The sequence below is a fragment of the Mauremys mutica genome, chromosome 7 (genome assembly GCF_020497125.1).
Source record: "Mauremys mutica isolate MM-2020 ecotype Southern chromosome 7, ASM2049712v1, whole genome shotgun sequence".
NCBI classification, from domain to species: Eukaryota; Metazoa; Chordata; order Testudines; family Geoemydidae; genus Mauremys; species Mauremys mutica.
The window spans coordinates 15070716-15097524 of NC_059078.1; the positions used below are offsets into that span (position 1 = coordinate 15070716).

A 26809-nucleotide genomic window follows, 5' to 3' on the forward strand; every position below is an offset into this window, starting at 1 on the left:
ATCTCCATGAATCATTTTTATGTAAATTAAAAATGTAACTCTCTGGGAAAGAATATAACTTGAAAGCTTCGGGCACACTGCATTTCTCACATTTGCTATACATCTGAAGGCTATGAATCAATAGTTAAGTGGCCTTATGAATTGATGTACTTGAGTCCTTTCTAGTGCCCATATCAGCGCATATCCCCAAATTAGCTCAATATGACTCTACTTCATTTCTTATTATAACGAACCACCATTTGGCCGCCTAGTGTGTATCTTGGGTTCCAGCCTAGTTCTGAAAATTGGGTTCATTGTGTAGCCTTCCACTTGTGCTACTAGTTCTGTGTTTCTTGAAGTTTCCTATTAATTTCATCCAGGTGTTGTATCTGCAGTGGCTATAAAAGATCTCAAATGAAGTTAAATGACTAAACTTGCAGTTGGTTTGTCTTCTTTCTCCAGGGGATTAGCTCACATATTCCATTAGGTTTCCTTGTGGAAATAGACTACATTCTACAGAATAGACTCTAAGATGGGTATTCCCTTAACTATCTAGCTTTCCAATTCCATTACGCTTCTGTATAAATACAATGGTTGCCTTTAAAATCGTTATATAACTAGCAGCCTCAAATTGTATTTCCACATAATTGCCAAAGAGATGCCTGGAACAGCTGTCTTTGCATTTGGCTATTAAACTTCTGTTACTTTACTTCAGGCACTAAATTTGAATAGCTTAATTTAATTTTTGCAGTGTCAGTTGCTAAGCAACTGATGAGAAAAAAGTGCAGCTAATTTAGTTCTTTTACTGATCAGTTAGCATCTCATTAATATAGAAACTTATTTGTAACATGGCTAATCAGCTGTCAGACACAGTTTTTACAAGGCAAAATGTTTTCTAAACAGTGTCTAGGAAATTAATAAAAGAGTTCTCCTGTAAGTTTCTTGCTTTGATGCTCAGGTACCGGTGCTTCACTAGGAATGTTACACTCGGAATATCCAGACTGACACACACTTTTTTCCATGCCGTGGTCAAGAAGACAAGGCAGGGGACCGAATCCACTTGGCTCTGCTGCTGACGTGCTGTGACACCTTGGAAATGTCACTTTACTTGTCTTTTTGCCTCAGTTGCCCGAGCTGTGCAGTACGGATAATAAAACTTATCCATCGTTGGAAAGAATTTTTTGATCCAAGGATCAAAAGTCCTGTTACGGAGAGGAGGTGTTGTTGTTGTGAATGTTTAAGTATGGTAGCATTTTTGACAGGAATTGGTTAAGTTTCAGCTTTCTCTGGTCTTGCTTTACAAGTCTGGCAGCACCATTTTTATTTATTTATTTATTTATTTTAAACCATTCATGGGGCAACATTGCTGTCACCCAAAAAGCGTCGCAGTCTGAGATTTAGAGCTTTCCTGGAATCTGTTTTGTAAACCTTTCCCTGTAGCTAAAATGTTTGGACAATATTAAAAGTAAAAAGGGGGAAAAATGGATAATTCTGAATGGCTAAAGCAGTCTCTCTATTTTTGCAGATTGCCTGTTTAAGCTATGCCCTATGAACCGGTACTCGGCACAGAAGCAGTTCTGGAAAGCAGCAAAACCAGGAGCTAACAGCACTACAGATGCAGTGTTACTCAATAAACTACATGTAAGTATTAATGGTGGTAGGCTGCAGTGAAGTCAATGGAGTTATGGTAATTTACACCACCTGAGGATCTGGCCCATTAAGTTGAGTGGGACTGCTCATAGAATATTAGGGTTGGAAGGGACCTCAAGAAGTCATCTAGTCCAACCCCCTGCTCAAAGCAGGACCAATCCCCAGATTTTTACCCCAGTTCCCCAAGTGGCCCCCTCAAGAATTGAATTCACAAGCCTGGGTTTAGCAGGCCAATGCTCAAACCACTGTGCTATCCCTCCCCCCTATTGGAGATATACCTATCTCCTAGAACTGGAAGGGACCTTGAAAGGTCATCAAGTCAGCCCCCTGCCTTCATTAGCAGGACCAAGTACTGATTTTTGCCCCAGATCCCTAAGTGGCCCCCTCAAGGATTGAAATCAAACCACTGAGCTATTCCTCTCCCCCCCGGTGAGAATTGCTACAGAAGATTAATGAGATCCAGTCCCCTGTGTTGTTAGGCCCCAGATTTCATCTCCCATATGTGTTTGCAAACTATCTGTGATGGCTGCCCTTATTGAAACAAGCTTGCATGTGTATTCAGCAGTTAAAACCTGGTAAGAGAACAGTTTTCAGTTTTAAATTTCTAAGAAATTGCTTTGAGTAATTTAACTACTGTATGTTGACAGCATCTGCTTTAGTGCTAAATAAACTATATTTACCTTAAAAATTATATGGCTGGAGCACTTCACGTTAAAATTACAAGTCCAAATATTTTTAGTCTATCAAAGCCCGTGTTAAGCCTCCAGCACTCTAAACTATAAAGCACCCCTGGAGGAAAATATCACTTGCAGAAAGCCATGTGGTGGCCCTACTCCTTTGTTGCACAAAGACCAAGTGTTTGCCTCAATTTTTTCTTAAAGCTATGATTTGAACTTTATGCTTGTAAAGTTGTTTGTAGAGTTAATACTTTATTTAGTTTGGGAGTGGGGTGGGATAATTGTAATCACAAGGGAAGAAGTCAGCTGTAAGTATAAAGTAACAAATGCTGCTGATTATTTTTCTAAAGCCCACAAAGTAAACAGATGGTATGTCCTAAACTGTAGTAGTGTAGAGGGAGAGAAAACCCTTGCAATGGTGCTAGGTAACTGTGAGCTGTCACTTTTTTGTGCCATAATTGATTTTCTTTCTTTAATATAATCAATTCAGATACTTAAGCCCTGATTCTATTCTTTTGAAACAGGCCAAAGTCCTGTTGTGGTCAGTCTCAATTCACCTGTCAAGTGAACTGGGGTAGTCTCTCAATGATAAATCACAGTGAAAAAACATTTACACAGTAAATAGCCAAATTTTACTATTCCAGTATAAATAAATAAAGATTTAATGGCTCATTTTGAATCACCATTACATGCTGGGTAAAGTACAGGCCATGTGCAAAATTGTCATCTTTTAAACCCACTCAGTTTCACTGAAGAGTAGAATTTGGTCGTGTGTGTGTGAGATTCGTAGTCCACAACTTAGTTCGCTCCCGACTGTATGCAACTCATGGGCATTTGTCAATTTACACATGTAATGAAAGCACAGAAGATACTGGAACAATTTTATTGTCCTAATATTGTTGCAGGGCAAAAAATATCTATGTTCAACTGCTGCCTTCCATTTCCTACTCTCTTTTTTGGTCAGTTCATGGTCATCTTTAATGAAACATTAGTGACCCATGATTTATACTTAATCACTTGCCATTTTTGGCTTATATTTGTCCACTGTTGGAATTTATTATCAACTACTGTGGAGCATCCAATGCTGAGATCAGGTTATTTTAAGTTAATACCATTTAAGGGATTTAGAAATCTGGGACACTTGACTTTGACTGGTATCAAACATCAGTGCTATTTGAAAAGCTGACATCTAGTGGTCAGTAAATAAAATTTGTTCTTTCCAGTGTGTTGACATATGCAGTCTTGTCTGTTCACTTTAAGTTTTTGGAATATACTTGAACTTAACTTGTTTCTTCACTTGTACCTATATGCAATGGATCCCTTTGCTCTATTATTGTAAATGTAGGGACCAATTCAGCATGATACATGTCTTCCACTTCCATTGAATAATCTGAAATCTAGCAGTCCCAATGTTAGATCTTTAAGCATTTAAATTGTCCTGCATCATATTGTTTGTACCGAAATGTACAGTTACACATGGAGAAAGCCAGTTGTCCTGCTCAGCATATCTTCTAACAGAAATGGCTTAAGATACATGGAGTTATAAAGAAGCAAAATTATTTTCTACCAACACATGGCTCACTGTTGCTCTTTGATATGCTGAAGCCTGTTGTCTCACATTGCATCGCCCACAGGTAACTGAGCACAAGTGAGTTCTAGGGTGGTTGCAGAAGTTTTGAGAACTAAAATAGCTGATGCATAGACTTTCTAAATGCATGATACCTAGTTTAAAATCATCCTCTGACATCAGATTTAAATGAATTCTTCCCTATAATCTGTATTTTCTCTGGTCTTGGTGTAAGGTGACCCAGTACACCTTTACAAAACAAAGCGTCTTGAAAACAACATGGGATAAGTTGCTTAAGTCTGAAAATAAAATGAAAATGAAGAGGAAAGAAATAGGGTAGAGTAACAAACTAGGGCTTTCACAGGGTGGTAGCATTAGAATTCAGATCCTTATCTGAGTAGGTTATAAATCAGGTTTGGTTTCCTCATATCTTCTTGTGGATGCTTCCATGTGGTTGAAATGTCTGTCTGGTAAAGAGAGACCCTGGATTAGATTATCATGGATACGGCAGGTTGAAATTGAAAGGCATTGCAGCAGAGCATGTCTGGGGAAGTTTTTTGTGCTGTGCCTGACTCTCTAGGAAGTACTATCCTATCTCTTACTTTTCTGAACTCTGAACTTTCCCTTATTGGGAAGTTTAGAACTAGACAGTCCCTTCTTCCAGTGCTGTATGTCTAGAGAAGCCTGTTGAATGAATAGGATGACTATGGTCACCATGAAAAAGTTTAATGGATGAGGCGTGAAGGGGAAGACTTGTCTTGGCAAAGTAAAATCTAAGTTTTTGGAAACTGCCTGATTAAAGAGATAGGGACCAAACCTGCAGTTCTTTAGTCCTCATCCTTTATTTTATATTAAAGTTGAGCAGGTGGAAGATTGAGTTGCCAGTTTGAATCCCCCTCTTCTCCATCTTTCCTTTTTACCTATTTTCTCATGGTTCAGTTTCCTTTGGAAACTTTTCATCTCATGTTTTATTCAGAAAGCTTCAGTCAGTTTGAAGTCAAAACATTGACTCCTCAGAGTTGCTGCTTCACTTCAGTATAGTTCAAATAGTACAGATTCAATCATTTTCCTTCTTGAAAATTGTAAAGGATGAAATCTGATTCTCAGCTTCAAATGGTTACTTCATATAGTTGGAACAAATGTACCTTGGTGTTTTATTACAGTAAGTAATTGCCAGCACTGTTTATAACAACACTTTTTATCTCCACAATTTTCTTCTTAAATTTCAGCATGCAGCAGATTTGGAGAAGAAACAAAATGAGACTGAAAACAGGAAACTGCTGGGAACGGTTATCCAGTATGGCAATGTTATCCAGGTATGCTGTGGCCCTGTTCACGCTGTCTGCTCTGTAAGACATAGCTCTGTAGGGTCTTCCTTGAACCACCAAGGTACAATTATACTTCAAAATAGTGGAATTCCAGTGTCTGAGTGTGTTGACTTGCAAGCCATGACTGGGTTACCCAGAAGCATGGTACTCTGAAGAAAGAACTACATTTATGGTTTTGTGTGCTGTGAGAGATTCTAAAATGGAGGCATTTTTATTTTGCTATAAATGTTGCCTTTTTAAGAGCACCATCTGAATGCTTTAAACTAGAATACCCCCCATACAGTTGCCTGGCCTTGACCTGGCCATGTGGTAGATGGCAAATACACAGTGGTGTACAATTCTGTTCAACGTCTTTCATTTTATCCTCACTTGATCCCCCAAATGCTGTACAGCACCATCTAGTAAACCCAGTGCAAAACTGAAGAACCAAAATAATCAACTCACCAATACGACGATAGTCTACCCTGAACAAGGGATTTGGTGCAGTAGACCTCAGGCAAGTCACCCCCACTTGATGAAGATGGATTCCCAGCGAATGCAAAGAATAGCGATGAGTCGCAAACACCAAGAATAAGATGCTGGGGAAGTGTTGTAATAATAATCAAGGATAAGCCTTGTCATGCCTTAAATGCAGACAGTGAGGGACTTAGGACCATCACTAGTAGAGCATTCAGCAACTCAGGGTTCTCTGATCTCTTCTGGGGACTGAAAGCAGATCCACTTCATCTGATCACAACTGCCAGGTGAAGGTGTAGAGCAAGAGAACTGTAAACATTTGGATCTAAGATTATGTACGACTTCCTAAACAAATACTTTGAATTGTATCCTCTGACCGTACCATCAGCCAGAGTAGGATTGCAGGGAGCAAAGGTAACAGGATTCCTCTCTCCCCTCTTGTAATGAGAAGGCAAGCAGTCCTGTTCTGCAGCTATTACAGCATTGGGAACAACTTCAAGACAAGTCTTTTAAAGAATTCACTACAATAATCTAGCCTAAGTGTAACATTAGAATGATGAAAATCTTTGGCAATGTCTTCATCTGAGAGAGGGATCTGTCCGTTTTTCAGGTGAACAAGAGATTGCAATAAGCATTTCTAACCAGTCAATGCTCCATGCCAAGAGCAGTTGTGAGTAGGAGAGGAAGGATTAGATTTGTATCGGTAAATGTTGGTAAACATTGGCTTCACCATACACACCCAAACCAACCAAAATGTATTTCCATTGATAATAATTGAAATTTACAGATAGGCAAAGTAAGAAAAATGCTGCTAGAGAACTTATTCAAATTTGATTTAAGGCGATTCACTTTGTATGCTTTGACCTGTGATGTTGACAACTTTAACGGATGTAAAGCTTTCATTCTTTGAATCTGTGTCTGCTGTTGTTAAACAATTATTGTCTGACCTGTCCTGTAGTTTCCCCCACTGCGAAAATTTAAATAGATAATAATAAAAGAAAATGCTTAAACATTGCTATTATCCATTGAAATGTATTTTAAAAAAAAATTCTGCCCAGCCTAATTATGAGGAATACCCCAGTTCTGTAGGAGCCTTCCCAGTGGCAGATGTCTTCTGTGAATAATGGGCCAACAGGCAGCAAAAGGCTTCCAAACATCCAAAGCTAAAATCATTATCTTGCTTTTAACCCTGCTATGTTTAATCCAATTCAACGTGTAAGCTAGACAATGGGGCTACTACGAGGTGGTCCATTATATCCTATAGATACATGTCACCAGTGCAGTGAGGTTTATGTATGATGTCTCATGGCATATTGAAACAAAAGGATAAAACGGCACTTCATGGGGAGAGAAGAATTGTTCATAGATAACCTCATTAGTCTCCCATCTCAGAATGAGCACAGCCATTTGAGAGAAGCCTCACCCATTCCTGTGAAGGAAAACAGTTTTGGCACCAATATCTCATGGTCCTTGGTATCTGACTACTGAAACATAGAGAATAATTGGCAAAGGCAGTTCTCTGTTGTCTGTCATTAGTGTGATATGGACATTTACCCAAATGGAAGCTGTTCGGTGCCATGAACCAATCTAAAGCCTACTAAAAATGTATTCAAAACAAGAAGTCCAATTGTCTCTGGATTTGTTATGGACAGCATAACTATTCAATCTTAGCATCTGAAGTTAATTTCCATGTATTATGATCAGACTCTCAGACTATTATATTGTCTTTAGTCAGTGTTAATCAAAGGAAACATATGTCTGCCTTTACAGAAACAAATTGTAATTTTTGTTCTAGCTGCTGCACTTAAAAAGTAACAAATACTTGACAGTAAATAAGAGGCTTCCAGCTCTGCTAGAGAAGAATGCTATGAGGGTAACCCTGGATGAAGCTGGAAATGAGGGTTCCTGGTTCTATATTCAGCCTTTCTACAAACTACGTTCCATAGGAGACAGTGTAAGTGCAGATGAGCATCAGAAGATGATGCATTATTTGGTGTAAAATACAAAGAGCTTGTATCAGTTGCTTCCTTACTTTTGACTAGTTAAATGCACAGGTTTTTATAGCGTGTAATATTAATGGCCACAGTCCTTTTCCTGCGCTGAACAGTGTGGGAGGAGAATCACTATGGTAACTACTGATCTGGAAATGAGGAACGATTAAGATTGGAAGGAATAAGGAATCTAAATACAGTAGCCTTCTAAATCCCCACCGAGTTCAAAATGGCATGAAATGTAAAGTCATTTGAGTAGCTTTAGAAGAAATATAATTAGTATGCTGGTTCATGGTGCTGTAGTTATGAGTCTTTCCAGTTCCATTATGAATATCTGTATCAAGAATTTTATCAGAATTATACTAAATGGTTGCCTTGCTTGTGGGAGGTGTGGAAGGTTGGTTGATTGTGAGTTAATACCCTAGTTTTTAATCTCTGGAGATCTCCATTGTGTTCCAACGTTGGATACATAAGAATGAATGTGATCGTCATTCCATAATACCAAGTAAATGATTTTCTACCTCACAAAGCCATGATGGACTTTGGCATGACTCATCAGCCTAAACTCAAGAGAAGCCAAGGACTTCAGTATGCTGTGCAGTGCAGTCCGGTCCAACCTGATAGAGGGCACCTAAACAGAGTAGATTCCATGAAATAGAGCATAGCCATATCCATGTAGACTAAACTGTTCACTTCAATATAGTTATCCCACCACTACACGTAATACAGCCTTAACTGAATGTCCTTGTTTTTATTTCGTTATTACAGGAGTAGTACCTTGAAGATTAATGTAGTTTGTGTTCAGTTAATTTAAAAAGAAGAAACTTCATATAAATTCAAGTAATGTTCTGCTTTCTCTGTATTGAGGGGAATTCAAGTCCCTCACCTAAGATTTTTGTTATGGATTGTTTTTTTGTGGGGTGGGAAGAGTGAAGGCTTTAAGTAAGATTGGGAGGCTTTGGATAAGAAACTGTCTTGGAAGGAAAGTATAGGATACATGGGATCTTCACCCTCCATGATAAAGTGCACTTAGCTTACCACACTTGATTGGACCTCATTAATTGAGAGTAAACATTGTAGCTTAGGACCCATCAACTTGTCATGGAGGAGGAGAATCTTTCTGATGACTTCTGGTTTTAGGAATTAATTGTTAGATGTTAGACGCTGAAATGACTGTATAGAAGACAAAGACTTAGTCAGTGGAAATTGTAGTTTTCCTTTATATGCCACTCAGCCCAGTTGTGTAGGTGTCTTTAAACCTTAAATAACTCTGAATGTTTTAAACATCCATTTTCTTCTGAAGTTGTCAAGTTTTTTTTTAAAATAAAAATACCAATGTCTTTCTTTTATTCTGCATGAAACATCTCTAAACTGTAAGCAAATGGCCTAACCTCATTGCTTACACCCAGAAGAAGGTAACTCTGGGGACCATTTCTGAATCTGATTGCAAAGTACTTCTCTTCAGGTTGTCATTGGAGACAAGGTGGTCCTGAATCCTGTTAATGCTGGCCAGCCCCTTCATGCCAGTAGTCACCAACTGGTTGATAATCCTGGGTGCAATGAGGTAAGTGTAAAATAAATCAAAAGCTTGGCCTGTTAGTGCAGTGGTGACACAGAAATTTGGTGTAAATAGAGTTGGAAGGGGCCTTTGGAGTTCTTCGCTAAACTAAGGAGCACGCATGTTATGGAATTGCCACTTACCATTCTGGAGAGCATATACTGCATTGCTGTCCCATCCTGTTAGTGAAGTAGAAATACTACTAGCTCTGGAGACAATGTTTCTCACTTCCTTCCTAGTGGGCACACAGCTGGGCGGGGATTGATAAGAGCAGGTCTGTTAGGTAAATAACAGGCTATCTGGAACAAAGACGGCGTTGCCTGTTCTGCCCAACTGCTTGGCTGTAAGAACAGAGATAAGTGAAATGTACTTTTTCTGCAAAATCTGCCATCCTCATGACTGGAGTTAGGTGAATAACTAACTGGCTTGGTTTTGTTTGCTGGCAGTTCTGAAAATTTTTTAAAAAATAGTTTTTGGTCAAACTAAGTCTGAAAATTCTGAAATGTCTTTGGTGAAATGAACCTGTTTAATCAAGCTGAAAGAATGTTGAGAGCAGAAACCTGGGTTCAAATCCCTGCTCAGAGCAGAGATTCAAACCTGGGACTTCTACATTCCAGGAGTGCCCTAACCACCAAGCCAGGGTATTCTGGGTCAGGTCAGGTCTCTCTCAATCTCTCCTGTTGAAGCTGGTTCACTAGTCATTGTGTCAGAGAGTGAGTGAGAATGGTTAGGGCACTTGCCTGGGATGTGGGAGACCCTAATTCAAGTTGTTGCTCAAATAATTACTTACATAGCATGGAACAGTCCAAGAGGACAGTTTGTCTATAGCAGTGGTCCCCAAACTGTGGGGCACCCCCCCCCCCAAGGTGCAGAGGGGCCTGGACCAGCCCCAATGAGGGGACAGGGAGGTAGTGCCACCAGCCTCACTCTGCCCCCAGCCCCTGCCCTGGCTGCAGCGCTGCTCTGGGCTTGGGCCCCTGCCCTCAGCCTACGACCCCCTGTTCTTGGCTCCCAGGCTGGGGGGCGGGGGTGTGTGGACATGGCCACATTCTACTATTGGTAAGGGGGAGGTGAATGTGAGAGGATAAATTTGGGGACCACTGGCCTATGGTCTGGTCGTTAAACCACTCAACTGGGAAAGGAGAGATTAAGGTTCAATTCACTGCTCCAGAGTGAGAATTTGAACCTGGGTCTCCTACATCCCAGGGAAGTGTCCTAGACAGTGAGCTAAAGGTTTACAAGGGGAGAACCACAGCCACTTCCTTTGTTTCTGTGATTCTAGCCTGATTTTTTTGTTCTCTTCCCCCCCCCTCCCCCCCCCCGGTCAAAATAATTTGGTTAATTGGTGTCAGATTTATGAATAGTTTTGGGTCAGTCAAGACTGCCTTTTTTGCTGAATAAATTATTTGTCTGAAAAGTGTCACCCAGCTCTATTCTTGACATAGCCAGATGAGGTATCCACGTAAGAAGTTCTCTACCGCAGCGTTGAGTGCAGGCCACAGGCTTTCTGGATTGGTGTTTCATTTCATGCAGTAATAAACAGGGATTGCAGTATGCTGTTCAGATTCTCTTTCCACTGTAAAGAAAAGGGCATCACTTGGCAGTGTTTTATCATACTCCTAGTGTGACTAGTCTTTGTTCTAGGTCAACTCTGTGAACTGCAACACGAGCTGGAAAATAGTCCTTTTCATGAAATGGAGCGATAACAAAGATGATATTTTAAAAGGGGTAAGTTTGGAAACTCGTCTTGCTGCTGGCTTTTTAATAGTATGATGTCTGTATTGTCTAGTTCGTGTTGATCATTCTGTCTTGGCTTTGACAGGGAGATGTGGTAAGGTTGTTTCATGCGGAGCAGGAGAAGTTTCTGACTTGCGATGAGCACAGAAAGAAGCAGCATGTCTTCCTGAGAACTACGGGGAGACAGTCGGCCACTTCTGCAACTAGTTCAAAAGCACTGTGGGAAGTCGAGGTAAGGACAGCATCTCTGAGGCTGTACAAGTGGATTTATTGTAACAATTGGTGCTTTTATTTAAAACCTTGCTCCACAAGATTTTTTTTTTTTTTAAGTAAGACTTCTTTCCAGGTTTTGAAGTTTCAAGACCAAAAAATGCCATTGTTACCAGCATGTCTGCATTTTTTTTTTAAACAATATAAAAACATGGTTTTGACTTTTTAACACTGCAGCAAGGTGCTTTCCAACTACCAGTTCCTGGCAATGTAGAAAAAAAGAATGAGAGGTGTGTCAATAAATGCCTTATTTACTCATAAGAACATAAGATTGGCCATACTGAATCAGACCAAAGGTCAGTCCAGCCCAGTATCTTGTCTACTGACAGTGTCCAATGCCAGATGCCCCAGAGGGAGTGAATCTAACAGGTAATGATGAAGTGATCTCTCTCCTGCTGTCCATCTCCACCCTCTGACAAACAAAGGCTAGGGACACCATTCCTATTCTAACAAAGTACTAATTATTTCTACTGCCTTGCTGTATGTGCTGAACACATCCATGTCCAGTGTGGAATACTGTAGGTACACATAACCTCTTCTGATGGGAGATTAAACCTGTTTGTTAGTCTCTGTCTCTGTGGAATCAAACCATCTCATTAGCATCTTAATTTAAAAAAGAGAGAGAAAGAAGGATGACTTCAGTGTCTTGGCCAACGTTTCACCTATTAAACAAACAAACAAAACTTTGAGATGTTTAGGTTCTGGAAACAGATACATATGCTTACGATAATTTTTTTGTTTTAAAATGTAACTTTAAATGACATGCAGCCTGCCTGTGTGAACACTACAAGTCCCTCTGAGTGGAGGACAGTTATTTTTCCCAGCAGTGCAGCCACTTAATTCAAAGATTCTTTCAGCTGTGCTCCAGCTGGGAACATGTCTAGAGTCCTAGTTCCATACTTTTTCTTGGGAGGAGCGTGAGCATTAATACGGAGATCTAGAAAACTCCCTTCTTTGGGAAAACGCTGTTAAGTTTGAAACAATTCTACTCTGTTTTTTTTTTTCTCTCTTGAGACTAAAGTGACTATCAGGGAAAACAAGAGAATCTTGCCTGACTTTTAGTAAGCTTGTTCAGTTCTTCTGGTTCAACCCAATACAAGCTTCCAAAAAAACCTCCTTTTACTACCTTTCTGCCAGTATATCCCATTAGCCCTTTGTCCTCATTCTCAGGAGGCTCAACATAGAGCACAAAACCATCGTCAGTTTGTTAGCCAAACCATCGTCAGTTTGTTAGCCAAACCATCGTCAGTTTGTTAGCCAACAAATCCAGCCACTTGGAGATAGCCGTGAAAGTAGAACTTTAAAAATCCAGGTGTGCACCAGTGGCTGTGTTGGACATGCCCATTTGGGATGCATCCTAGGTGGTGGCCACCATACCTGACTGGTAAATGGTATCTTTTTTTTTTTTTCTGAGCTCCGTCACATTCTGCTAATGTGTGATGGTGTTCCTAGCATCTGTTAGCCAGAAGCTGGGAATGGGCAAGAGGAGATGGATTGCTTGATGATTATCTGTTCTGTTAATTCCCTCTGGGGCATCCGGCATTGGCCACTGTTGGAAGACAGGATACTGGGCTAGATGAACCTTTGGTCTGACCTAGTATGGCCGTTCTTGTGTTCTTACATGATTGAAAGTGAAGTACCTCAGTACTCACTTGAGGAGCAAGCCACTGAAATTCAGAATATGGCCCCTCTCTTTCTCTCCAGGTGGTGCAACATGACCCTTGTCGAGGTGGTGCAGGATATTGGAATAGCCTTTTCCGGTTCAAACATCTTGCTACTGGACACTACTTAGCAGCAGAGGTAAGTACCCTGGGAAGGACCCATAAACTCTGCCTCTTCTCCTGCTGTCTTACTTTATCCCTTCCCAAAAAACTGTGGTTGCCTAACTGAGGATTGAAAACAGATTAGTGAACGATTGCTATGTAGGATTAGTATCACTAAGGATGAAATTATGCAAGAGTAGGTAGTATCAAAGTGCCAGACCCATGAAACAAGATATTTTCTTGAAAGATGCTTGGAAAAAACACTGCACTACAAGAATGACCATGTGTCTCTACCCTTTTTGTTCAGGATAGGTGGTGACTTCTTTTTGTTAAAAAGAGTAGACAATAAATGACACGATTTTATGTAAACAATTAAAATCAAGATGAGCTCATTAGTGGGAGAGTGAATTGTACTGTGAATGGCTGGAGAACCTGTTGCTACGTTTTGAGGGGAATAAATTAAACGCATTGTTGGATCGTCTGGATTTGTTGATTTCCAAACAGAACATAGAATTGTTCATAAAAGAGAAACTAAGAGTTATAGAAGCCTTCTAGGAATTGTCATGAGCATTTACCTATCCAAGCATTTTGGAAGGTGAACTGTTAATAGCTGTGAATACTCACTGAAACTAGCTTGACTCTGTTTCTTGAAATGTGTAAATGAAGACAAGCGTATTTGTAAAAATAAGATGCTGGGGCTATGCCAGGGAGGTTGGAGTGAAGAAAGGCAATATAGCCCATCCTGGTGAATGCATGAGTTCAGTTGAAATAATCCTGCTTTATGCTTTTCTAGTAAGCAGATTCCAAAATACTTGATTCATTTTGTACTTGGCAAAATGCTACTAACAGGACCAGCGGATTATAGAGGTTGCTTAGCAAATCATGGGCTGGTTAATCAGATGTGAAAACATGGAGACTCACTCATGCAAAGGTACAATGGGAGAAATTGGTGAATTCGTGCATATTATGGCAAAAATAGTTTTTTATCAAAGGAACATTTCAAATGATGACATGATCAAGATTTTTCCCAACTTGTAGCAACTTCTAAATCTGGTTGAAATGTTTTGAAATTTAATTGTGATTTCAAAATTTCAAAGCTGTACACAATTTTCACAAAATTTCCTTTCTTCCCAGCTTTAGTTATATCCTAGTTGAGTCTCTTTTGCAAGTTTGCTGATTGCTTAATTCTGTTCCTGGCTATACAACAGGATTCTGTTCCTGGTTTGTTTGTGTCTGTTTTTGTTTTTTAAAAGTTGATTGCATTGTATATGTGTTTATAGATTCTGAGGCCTGAAGGGACCACTGGGGTAATCTAGTCTGATCTCCTGTATAACACAGGCTACAGAACTTCCTGAAAATCATTCCTAGAAAAACATACAATCTTGGTTAAAAAATTGTCACTGTTAGTCCACCGTAACCTTTAATAAATTGTTCCAGTGGTTAATTACCTTCACCGTTAAAAATGTCTGCATTATCTGCAGTCTGAATGTGTCTACCTTAAACTTCCAGCCATTGGATCTTGTTGTACTTTTGTCTGCTAGACTGAAGAACCCAACATTGTGTATTTCTGTAGAAAAAGGTGCATCTGCTACAGAATAAGCTCAATCTCCTCGAGGAATTTTATACCGGGGTTGGGGGTGGAAAACTAAACTGTTGACTTGCCTGTGGTTGTGTTTCATCAGGTAAACCCTGACTATGAGGAAGATGGCCAGGAGTGTCAGTCCTCAGTAAGTATAGGCAAGAGTACAGTTTTGCCCCTGATAAGGGAGGGTTGACTCAGGCCCTGGTATCTGATTGGCAAGTGAACAAATGATACAAGGCATTTCTGCTACTAAAGAAAGTCGAAATTAAGCATAGATGGAAGGTATTGCATGCAGTGCTCTATCCTGAGACTGAGTACTGAAGATTGGTGTAGTAGGCTTTAGAGGATGTTGAAGAGCTGTGCACTTCTAGGTATCTTGATTCTTAAGTAGCTCCTATCAGAATAGCATCTGAATCATTTCTCAGAAGGCTGAACTCTTCACCTCTTTGATGCATTTTCTTTCTCCAAGTCTGAAGAGCAAGTTTCTCAAGATGAGATCTGATACCAAATGTCCTGAATGCTGTCTTTGTCCCGGGGGCCAAATGAAATGGTTTATTTCACAAATGAAAGTTATCTCTAAGGAACAATTTCTCATATGTTAAATTATCATAGGAAAGCTGTGATAAATAATGAGGCTATAAAACAAGAACTGTGCCCAACCAGTGGGCAGTTTTGATGTCATTGTTTTGTTTGTTTATTGTTTTGAATTACCAGTAAACGCGAGTGTGATGTCCTTTCCAATAAATGCTGTGGAGTTACATCACACTTGTTCAAGATGCTGTTTGATTTACTTTGTAGAGTATGAATTACCAGAAGCCTCCTATTGATGTGACTAGGGAAGGAGGCATACTTTACGGCCATTGTATTTTCAAATCAAAACTTTATTGGTGACAGCAGGTATAACTAAAACAGCCCTTTCCATTGTGGATTGTATTTTTCATTTGGATGAGACTGTAGGCTTATGATGCCATAACCTCTATTTCCTGATCAATGTCTGGCATAAGGGAAGATAGCTTTGTTTAGAAACAATGAAGAAAAGCTTGTATCCTTGAAGAGAAGAATGTATCTTGATCATGGAAGTGAGAAAAGCTCAAAGTTTCTTTGTAGGAATATTAGTTGCCTTGTCACCTTGTTTATATATGAAAGTCATCTAAAGTGGTAGCTATTTAAAAGCCAACATTTGCCACGAGATACCCAAAAGTTACTCCAGTTATTTTCTGTTATAATTCATTTTCCTGTACTGCTTTGTAGCAAATGCTGACCTCCTGGCAACACTATTTAGTACATATTCTGAATAGTGAAAACCAACTTATAACTTAACTTTCCAGGTAAACACTAATGGTTTCTAGTACCTCTTTGGAAATCAGAAAAGACTTTCATTTTTAACACTGTTGTTACACACAGGTCCCTCACTCCAAAATGAGCTCAGGTGTTGATGGAATCTTGGAGTAAAATCTGATAAGTGGTTTCTGGTTTTCTGCTTATACCTCTTCACCACCAGGTGGCGAAAATAGACCATAAACCAGGGGTCGGCAACCTTTCAGAAGTGGTGTGCCAAGTCTTCATTTATTCACTCTAATTTAAGGTTTCGCGTGCCAGTAATAAATGTTAACGTTTTTAAAAGGTCTCTTTCTATAAGTCTATAATATATAATTAAACTATAGTTGTATGTAAAGTAAATAAGGTTTTAAAAATGTTTGTTTAAGAAGCTTCATTTAAAATTAAATTAAAATGCAGAGACCCTCAGACCGGTGGCCAGGACCTGGGCAGTGTGAGTGCCACTGAAAATCAACTCACGTACCACCTTTGGCTCATGTGCCATAGGTTGCCTACCCCTGCCAGAAACAAATGACGAGCATATAATCTCTTTCTAACATACAAATATAGTTTAAACTCCTTTAACTTAGAGATGGTATTAGCAACCTAACCTTATTTGGGTACAGTAACTTTATTCAGGCCTAAACCATTCTCAAGACTGCAAGTTTTTCTGCACAGTATCTGCCCTGGCTTTCTTTCCTTATCCCTCAATTAATGATCAGTGCAGAGGTTTGATTTGAATGAGCATGAATAATATGTCCCAAACTGCACCCTTCAACATTACAAGGGATCCATTGTATGAATTTTGCAATTATGCTTTTGTAGGTGAAACTTTAGTTCTGCAGGGATGTAACAATCTTATCTAAGATCTCTCACTTTCTATTGCCTATTGTTTGCTGCACCCTGGTTTGTAGCTTTGCCATAATCTCTAGAATTGGCTAATATATTACCTCAGGTGCCAGAAAGATTGAAGTGTATGAACTTTCAGCATCTGCTATGTTTGGAGATCAACAAGAGGTTTGGTGAAGACAAATGAAGGTTTTGAGAATTCAGTACAAGTGTAGAGTAGATGGAGTCTCAACTGATAGTTTCCAAACAGACTGAGTATATAGCTGCATATTTTTTTAAATGTGAATCACCAATTTGCATGTCTAGTCCATATATTTACCGTCCTATTACTGAATGACAAATCAAAACTGTAAGTATCTCCACTTGGTAGCCAAGTTCACGTGCTACTAATAATCACAGAATATCCTGAAGTACATGTGTAACACTGTAAACGTTCTGTAGCTTTCATACAATCCTAGCTCTTTCAATTCCTCAAGCTCAGATTTTCAAAAATAGATTATTTTAAGTTTAGGCTCCTAACTCACTGTTGAGGTCTCTGACTAAGTGGCCTGATGTTCGCCGGTACTGAGATCCCAGCATTTCCCACTGAAGTTCATAGGAGTTGTTGATTACTCCACTTGTCCCTGAGTTTTGAAAGTCTTGGCTAACATCTTTACCTTGTTGATTGGAGATTCCTGCTGATGTCCCCAAGAAAGATCTTAAAGGAAGAGCGAACCACAGCTTTTCCTCATATATATAATAATTTTTTTCCCCCTTGAGCTTCAGTTTTTCTGACTTTGCTACTTTATACTTTTCAGAGTGATAGCCGTGTTAGTCTGTATTAGCAAAAATAACGAGGAGTCCTTGTGGCACCTTAGAGACTAACCAGTTTATTTGGGCATAAGCTTTCGTGGGCTAAGCGGGTTTTAGCCCACTAAAGTTTATGCCTAAATAAATTTGTTAGTCTCTAAGATGCCACAAGGACTCTTTGTTGTTTCTACTTTATACTGTAGTCATCCAAGTTCTTGTTCATTTAACAAGTGTTGGTGATTTCACGTCTCAGTGCATTTATAACGCTGAATTCATTAATGAAAGTATTAACCCGGTCAACACTTAATATTGTGCTAGCAGATATTGTTGCCTTGTTTTTTTTGTTGTGCATTGGACACATTTGAATGTGCAAGCATAAATGCCATGAACTGAGGTGAAAACTACCAGCTGGCTATCTTCTTGGTTACCTTTCATTTGTTTTGTCAGTGACTGACAAGTATAATTCTGTTTCTGCTGTTGGAATCTACTAGATACAGTTGATATTGACAATGTGACTGGGAAATAGAATTGCCAGCAGTCATTTTTGCTGCTTACAAAATATTTATTTAAAGTTATAGTTATCAAGTAGACTTCTGGAGCACTTCAGCAGCAGTCTCTAGGGTCAGGCTCTTCTGAGACATGGATCATCTGCAGCAGAGTCTGAGGCTAATCTGGGTTTTCAGTGCATTGTGAGGTGAATGTTTTGGCAATTTGAGTGTATTTTCTGGCACTTAATGTAAAAAGATGTAGACACAGGATTACTTAGGAATTATTGCATTATAACCCAGAGATGCTCAAAAGTTACCAACAGCAGACAAAGTGAAGAAATGTGTTTGGCAAAAGCAGTTAATTGTCACTTTTATTTCTGTCCTAAAGCACAGCTGGAGCTTCTGCCAGTACCAGCACTTGGAGAGGTTGATATTTGTGTGCACAAATTATGAAACACATTGATATAATGCTTGGCTTTTCACGCTGGTCTGACAGTTCTTGGGATAGCATTTCTGACTTCATTTGATTGGATTTTTTCCATAGACAGATCCTGACCAGGATGCATCCAGAAGAGGGTTGAATAATGCTCAGGAGAAGATGGCTTACTCTTTGGTGTCTGTACCTGAAGGAAACGATATCTCCTCGATCTTTGAACTGGACCCCACCACTTTGCGAGGGGGAGATAGCCTTGTCCCGAGGTATGATATTAAATGCAACAGGTTCTCACTTCTTACAGGCTTATAGGAGTACCCAGTTTGAGTTGACTATTCTCCTTGGATGTTGTTTCTACTAGAACCACTAGCTGTTGAAAGATACAGACACTCTAACATTTTATTTTTAAGATTACAGAAAATTTTTTCACTGTTTGTTTCTCTTTCAAGTTAATTAAAGGTATTAATAGTAGTAATACCTAGCAGTTACATGGCACTTCATCAGTACATATCCAAGCAGTTTACAAAGGAGATGGCAAATCATTATCCCCACATTACAGTGGGGGAAACTGAGGCACAGAATAGAAGTGATTTACCCAAGGTCCTGCAGCAGGCCAGGGCCAGAGCCAGGGATAGAACTCAAGTCTCCTGAATTCATGTTCACACTCTATCTATATTGCTAAAGAGTTAGGTGTATGAATTCTGCATATTGCTCCTCAAACTCAACAGTGTTATTTTCTAGTAATCAAACATTTTAATGGCACTATTTATTCACTACATGCATTACAAACTTAGTTAAGACACATTGCATGCTCCAAAGGCCAAGTAAGCTGCTTTTAAAATTTTTTTTTGCATTTTGTCTAAACTGATTGATTGATTCTGACCCTGGAGAACAATGGACTCCACATGTCCTATTTAGTAAACTAAATTGAGTTCCTTTCAGTGAGTGTCTTGTATGGCTTTCAGAAGTTGTACAGGTGCAGTTATGTGATGGCTAATACTTCCTTTGTAGCCATTCTTTTGCACTGTACTTTGTGTGGTAAATGCAAAGCAGAGATCTAGAGGAAACCAATAGGAGTAAAGCCTTTCTGAACCAACTCTAGGGATAAAATTATTCCACGATGGTCATCCGTTGTCACAGACACGTGGAACTTAAAAACAGTGTCAACTTTTTTCTATGGTTAGGCTTCAGGGTCTCTTTGGCTAGGAAGTTTGTTGAGACGGTGTAAAAACTATTGATGTGACTCTGCCTTTAGGCATAAAACTTCAAGAGTATGTCTACACTGCAGCTGGGAGGTGTGGTTCCCAGCACAGGCAGGCAGACGCGCGCTAGCTCCTCTTGAGTTAGCGCGCTAAAAATAGCAGTGTGGACATTGTGACCCAGGCAGTGGCTTGGGCTAGCCACCTGAGTCCAAACCTGATCCCCTGGGGTCTGAGCTCAGGTGGCTAGCCCACGCTGCTGCCCGTGTCACAATGTCCAAACTGCTGGTATTAGCATGCTAGTTTAAGAGGCGCTTGCACAAGTCTGCCTACCTGTGCTGGAAATCACACTGCTGAGCTGTGTGAGGAAACTTGAACTTGATTGTTTTACTGCAAGTTATCGCAGAATATTAGTGTTAGTCACTAAAAGTGAGCCACCTTAACGGAGCTTGAGCATTTTGTGGCCAAGTTGAAATTCCAGCTCCAAAACAAAGGGAACAAAAAAACCTGTTCATGTAATCACAACTGCACATGGGTGCTGTGCATGCTTCCTACACACACAAATCAATGCTAGGCTAGCTTAATTCTTCCTGGTTTGCCCTGCTAGCCTAGTTCTTGGACTGTCAGTAGGTTGGCATGACGCCCCTGGTTGTGGTTTTCGGTCTGAGCTGTGGATTAGGTTGAGACCACCAAATTTATGGAAACTTTTGATCTAACAGAAATTTAAACCAATGTCTTCTGAGGTGAAAGAACTACTGACTGTCCTCTAGTCAGGGGCGGCTCCAGGCCCCAGGACGCCAAGCGCGTGCTTGGGGTGGCATGCCGCGGGGGGTGCTTTGCCGGCACCGGGAGGGCGGCAGGCAGGCAGGCAGCCTTTGGCAGCATGCCTGCTGAGGGTCTGCTGGTCCCACGGGACCGGCGACCGGCAGAGCGCCCCCCGCGGCATGCCGCTGTGCTTGGGGCGGCGAAATGTCTAGAGCCGCCCCTGCCTCTAGTCTTTGCTGCTTCATACTATTAAATAAATATATTGGGCATAGAGAGTGCATGCGTGTGTGTGTGTGTGAGGTAAGTGTACCCTGTGTGGCTGCTTTTCTTTTTTTTTATGGGAACGATTTCTTATTGTAACAAAGACTCTGCTAATTTACTTTCTGTGACACTTGAGCAGGTTATAGATTGTGCATGGTAAGTAGTCAAATGGTTTTCAAAGAATAAGTACTGCTTTTGGGTAGCTTTTCCTTTTCCATTTATGCACAGGAATTGTTAGACGTTGAGCTGCAGTGTGTTAAGATATAGATGCGCTTTGGAGTTGAGTTCACAATATAGAACAAACTGAAGAGTTTTAACCTGTGTTGCTACTTTGAAAAGCTTTATTCTATTTATGGGACACTCTGTTTCTAGCAGAAAATAATCTGTCTCCTATTGGTCTTTCCTGCCAACGACTTGAAAGTTGTACACACCTAGGATAACTGGTCAATTACATGTCTTGGAAACTGTCTCATTGTTACAATTATTGACTGTGTTGTAGGAACTCCTATGTCAGGCTTAGACACCTGTGTACTAACACCTGGGTTCATAGCACCAATATCCCAATTGATAAAGAAGAAGAGAAACCTGTGATGCTTAAAGTAAGTCCTCTAACTTTAACAAATCCATCTTTTGTCTTCTGTGTTTTCATAAAAATACTTTCAGTATTAAAAATCCTGAGTCCTTGAGGCATATTGTTCTGCTAAGTCAGTCAAATAACAAACAGTGCAATATTAATGAAGACGACCTGTACAGAGTATTGTAACGAAAAAGTTAAGCACTAACGTTAGTTGAGTAATTGGGCTTTTTAGTTTTTGATATAATGTAATCATCAGGACCAGCATGTCTTATGGGTGTTTGTGGCAATGTTTTTGCAGTCTCATCTGCATTGTGACTGCAAAAGTCTTGAATTGGAGAACTATAGATTTGCATTGAAGTCTTTTGTTCTTAAACTTCATATTCTATCAAAAAATCTTGTACTGCTGTTTCTAATCTCAGCTGTTAGGACAGTGGTTTCTTTCATGTCTTAATATTACCGAGTTACTTTACTGCTGCTTTGCCCCTTTGTATCTTGGTGTGATACTAAAATTACCTTGGGTTTTAGATTGGTACCTCTCCAGTAAAAGAGGACAAAGAAGCTTTTGCTATAGTACCAGTTTCTCCTGCAGAAGTTCGGGACTTGGACTTTGCCAACGATGCAAGCAAGGTGTTGGGTTCCATTGCTGGCAAGTTGGAAAAGGGAACGATCACCCAGAACGAAAGAAGGTAGGAGACTCAAGAAGCAAGCCTCTTGTAGTGATAGGGCTGCTGCCTTTACTCATGTAAATCTGTCATAATCCCTATTCTGAAGTTAGTTTCTTCTTCCCCTTGTGATTGAAAGAACAAAGAGGACCTCAGGAAATACAGACCAGTCAGCCTAACTTTGATAACTGGAAAGAGAGTGGAACAGATTATTAAAAATCGTGTTGTAAGCACATGGATGATGATGATGGAATTATAAGGAGTAGCCAGCATGGATTTGTCAGGAACAAATCTTTGACAGGGTTATTGGCCTAGTGGCTGGAGGGAAGCAATAGATGTGATCTATCTTGATTTTAATAAGTCTTTTGACACAGTCCCACATGACAGTCTCATAAGCAAACTATGGAGATGTGGTCTACATGAAATTACTATAAGGTGGCTTTACAGCTGGTTGAAAGACCATACTCGTAGTTATCAACTACTAATTACCTGCTATAAAACTCTGCTTCCCCCACATGCCATCACAGTGGGGATGAACATTAGACTTGTGGGGAGTATCACCAATGAAAACAGGCACAATATAGATCACATGGACCAAAACCTCTGCATATAGAAAGCAGTGGACCCCATCCACGGCTGTTCATTACACCTGAAAACTGTCAAACTGGGAGGGTGTGTCTAGTAGGGTCCCCCAGGGGTCAGTCCTGGGTTCGATGCCTTTCAGTATTTTCATTATAACATTTGCAGGTGACACCAAACTAGGAGGGGTTGCAAGAACTTTGGAAAACAGGCTTAGAATTCAAAACGCCCTTGACAAATTGGAGAATTGGTCTGAATTCAACAAGATGAAATTCAATAGCCTAGTGCAAAGTACTTCACTCAGGGAAGAAAAATCAAATGTACACCTACAAAATAGGGAATAACTGACTAGATGGTAGTACTGCTGAAAAGGATCTGGGGTTATAGTGAATTATAAATTGAATGAGTCAACAATGTGAAACAATTGCGAAAAAGGCTAATATCATTCTGGGGTTTATTAACAGGAGTTTCGTGTGTAAGAAATGGGAGGTTATTGTCCTTCTCTACTCAGCACTAGTGAGGCCTCAGCTGGATTACTGTGTCCAATTCTGGGCGCCACATTTTAGGAAATATGTGGACAAATTGGAGATACTCCAGAAGAGAACCAAAAAAATAAGAGGTTTAGAAAATGTGACTTTGAAGGAAATGTAAAAAAGCTGGTTATGTTTAGTCTTGTGAAGAGAAGACTGGGGGTGGGGGGGGCGGGACTTGATAACACTCTGCAAATAAATTAAGGGATGTTATAAACAGAACAGTGATCAGTTGCTCTCCATGTCCACTGAAGGTAGGATAAGAAGTAATGAACTTAATCTGCAGCAAGGAAGATTTAGGTTAGATATTAGAAAAACTTTCCAGCTATAGGGGTAGTTACACTCTGGAATAGGCCTCCAAGGGAGGTTATGGAAACCTCATCATTGTATGTTTTTAAAAAGAGGTTGGACAAACATCTGTCAGGGAGATGTAGGTTTACGTGGTACTGGTGCAGCTCGGGGGGGCTGGATTTGATGATTGATTTCCACCTTACATTTCTATGATTCTGTGATATCAGAGGATCTCAATCTGTGTTCCCTGGAGCTCGCCTTGATTTTTTTTTTTTTTTTTTTTCAGAATTGAGAGCGTAGGAACTAGACAATAGACCTCAACTGTATTCAAGGTCTTAGAACAAATTTTGAAAGAGAGAGCAGTGAAGGACATAGAGGTAAACAGTAATTGTGATAAAATACAATGTGATTTTACAAAAGGTAGATCGAGTAAGACCTACCTGGTCTATTTCTTTGAGAAGATAACCAATTATGTAGGTAAATGAAATGCAGTTGATCTAATCTTCCTGGATTTCAGTAAAGTAAATTGGAGAAGATGGGGATTAATATGAGAATTAAAAAGTCGGTAAGGATCTGGTTAAAAGGGAGACTATAGTGAGTCATGCTGAAAGGTGAACTATCAGGCTGGAGTGATTTTACTAGTGTAGTTCCTCAAGGATCAATTCTGGGACCAGTCTTCTTTAACATTTTCAGTAATGACCGTAGCGCATTCTCACTTTCGGTGCCAATAAAATTTGCAGTTGATGCAAAGTTGGTATTTATTGCAAAGACAGAGGAGAACCAGAATATCATATGAGAAGATTTGGATGACCTTGAAAACTGGAGTAATAAAATGGGATGAAATTTAATAGTTTGCATTTAGAGACTAACAAGAATTTGAACTAACCATAAACTGGGTACTTACCATTTTGAAGTGACAGAGGAGGAGAAAGATCTGGGTGTATTCGTTGATCACAGGATGACTAAGAGTTACCAATGTGATGTGACCAGGGGGGAAAAAAGCTAATATAATCCTAGGATGCATTAGATGAGGTATTTCCAGTAAAGCTAAGAAAGTGTTATTACCATTATACAAGGCATTGGTGAGACCTCATCTGTAATACTGTGTGCAATTCTGATCTTCCATGTATGTTTAAGAAAGATGAATTCAGAATGGAACAGGGAGTGAGAAGGGCTACTTGGATGATTAGAGGAATGGAGAACCAACTTAGGGAACTTGGCTTGTATAGCCTAACAAAGCAAAGGTTGAGGGGAGATATGATTGCTGTCCATAAGTACATCAGAAATATAAGCGCCAGGGAGGGAGAGAAGTTACTTAAGTTAAGGGCCAATGTTGGCACAAGAACAAATGGATATAAACTGGCCATCTGTACATTTAGATCTGAAATTAGGCAAAGGTTTCTAATCACTGAGTGAAGTTCTGGAACAGCCTTTCAAGGGGAGTAGTTGTGGGGAAAAATTCTAACTTCTTTCAAGACTGAGCTTGATAAGTTTATTAAAGGGGGATGTGTAGGATGAGACTGCCTACAATGGCATATGGCCCATGTGCAACTGCTAATTTGAAATATCCCCAGCTGTGGACATGAGACACTAGAGGGGGAGGACTTTTTCCCAGGTGTCTGGCATGTTCAGGGTCTAACTGATGTGCTATATTTGGGGTCAGGAAGGAATTTGCCCCCAGGCCAGCTTGGCAGAGAGACTGGGTTTTTTTCACCTTCCTCTGCACGATGGGGCATGGGTCACGTGCTGGTTTAAATGAGAATAAATAGTGGATTCTCTGTAACTTAGTCTTTAAATAAAGACTTAACTCAGTAACTCAGCCAGAGGTTATGGACCTACTAAAGGAATGTGTGGGTGAGGTTCTGTGGCCTGCAAAGTGCAGGAGGTCAGATTAGAGATGATCATTATGGTCCCTTCTGGCCTTAAAGTCTATGAATCTGTATTCATTGTAGGGCTGGGAGGAATTGTCCATAGCATGCCTATATTGAAACAGTCTGGAAAATGAATGTGGGAACATCTAATCTAACTTGCTTTGAGGGATGAACACGTGACTTCTTGCAACCCCCTCCACTTCCTGCAGTGTCTGTAGAATTTGTAACTACATGTAATGAATGCAGGCAGCCTGGTACATAGAACTAAGGACCTTACGCTTCCAAAATGTAGACCTCTATTTGAGTTAAGAGGCTCTCCATCTGCTTATCTGGCCGTACAATAACACAATAGCCAGTGTATGGGGTACTAAAGATATGGCATTTCCATTTCCTCTGTAAACCTACATCAACCAGGAAAACTAGTTTCCAATTAGCTGTTGATCCACTCTCATATGCTCCTACTTCTGGGTTATCTCCTTCTTAAAATAACATTTGAAACATTGCAGTCTTTGTTAATTCTTTTCACAACTGATGGTTCCAATTCTGTATTGACACTTGTGGTTTTTATATAGGTCTGTTACCAAGCTGCTGGAGGATTTGGTTTACTTTGTTACCGGTGGAACTAATTCTGGGCAAGATGTGCTTGAAGTGGTATTTTCTAAACCAAATCGTGAGCGGCAAAAGCTGATGAGAGAGCAAAATATCCTAAAGCAGGTAAGAGAGTTTTTATCATGTGACAGAGATTCTGAGGAGAGAGTAGGTTCTCAGAATACAGAACAGTACAAGTTAGTTGGGATAAGGCAACTTCTGCCTCACTAGCTTTCAGCAGTATTCTGGCAGCGTAGGTCAGTGTAAAACTCTGGGTGTCCCATTACTGGAAGATACCACAAGAGGCAGAACCAATGGATAAAAGGAAAAGCGTCTAAGGTTGGACATAAGTGATCAGCCACATCCTCTTCAGAGACAGCTCCTTTGTCCAGACTGTGCAACTAGAAGAAGCTTTATGGAAGTTCAGGTGGGAGAAACTGACGGCCTTCAGAATTGACATGTGGCTGTGGTGATGTAGACAAGATTTAAACTCTGCTCTAGTTCTGACAAGACAGAGGCCATAAAGTAGCAACAAGGGGGCGTGGGCATGTGTAGGTACATCCACTCACCTTCACTAAGCTTAGGTAGCATGTCTCAATCTCTATCTTCTAAAATAACCCCATAGATTTTCAAGCTGTTACAAGCACCGTTTACAGACTGTGGAGATGGGCCAATGCTGAGGCTGGAGGAGCTTGGGGACCAGCGTCATGCTCCTTTCAGACACATTTGCCGGCTGTGCTACAGGGTGCTGAGGCACTCGCAGCAAGATTACAGAAAGAATCAGGTTAGTTATGTGTTAGAACCTGTCTAACACAGGGTGTATGTGTTCGTTCATCCAAGATTGGGTACAGTTCAAGTAGTGTCATTACTTACAGGAATTTATGATTCATTGTTATTAACTCTGTCTAATCCAGGGGAAGACTGAGAATGTCATTGTTCTTTAATTTAAATTTTGAAGGCACATTGAGACTTCAATACATTCTACAACTTCTACCATCACTATCAAGCGGTTTAAAACCAAGTCTTATCAACGTTCTGAGAGTTTGAGCAGA

General features: G+C 40.1%; 1 protein-coding gene across 1 annotated transcript in view; it reads left to right on the forward strand.

The window, feature by feature from the left end:
• Nucleotides 1-26809, forward strand: part of ITPR1 (inositol 1,4,5-trisphosphate receptor type 1) — a 248166-nt gene that overhangs the window by 75806 nt on the left and 145551 nt on the right. The window contains exons 4-15 of the mRNA XM_045023591.1: nt 1505-1620; nt 5103-5189; nt 7453-7611; nt 9114-9212; nt 10851-10934; nt 11029-11175; nt 12918-13013; nt 18546-18700; nt 21159-21258; nt 21762-21922; nt 25742-25883; nt 26383-26541. Of these exons, the coding sequence (XP_044879526.1) occupies nt 1505-1620; nt 5103-5189; nt 7453-7611; nt 9114-9212; nt 10851-10934; nt 11029-11175; nt 12918-13013; nt 18546-18700; nt 21159-21258; nt 21762-21922; nt 25742-25883; nt 26383-26541 (1505 nt within the window). The remainder of the gene's footprint in view (nt 1-1504; nt 1621-5102; nt 5190-7452; nt 7612-9113; nt 9213-10850; nt 10935-11028; nt 11176-12917; nt 13014-18545; nt 18701-21158; nt 21259-21761; nt 21923-25741; nt 25884-26382; nt 26542-26809) is intronic.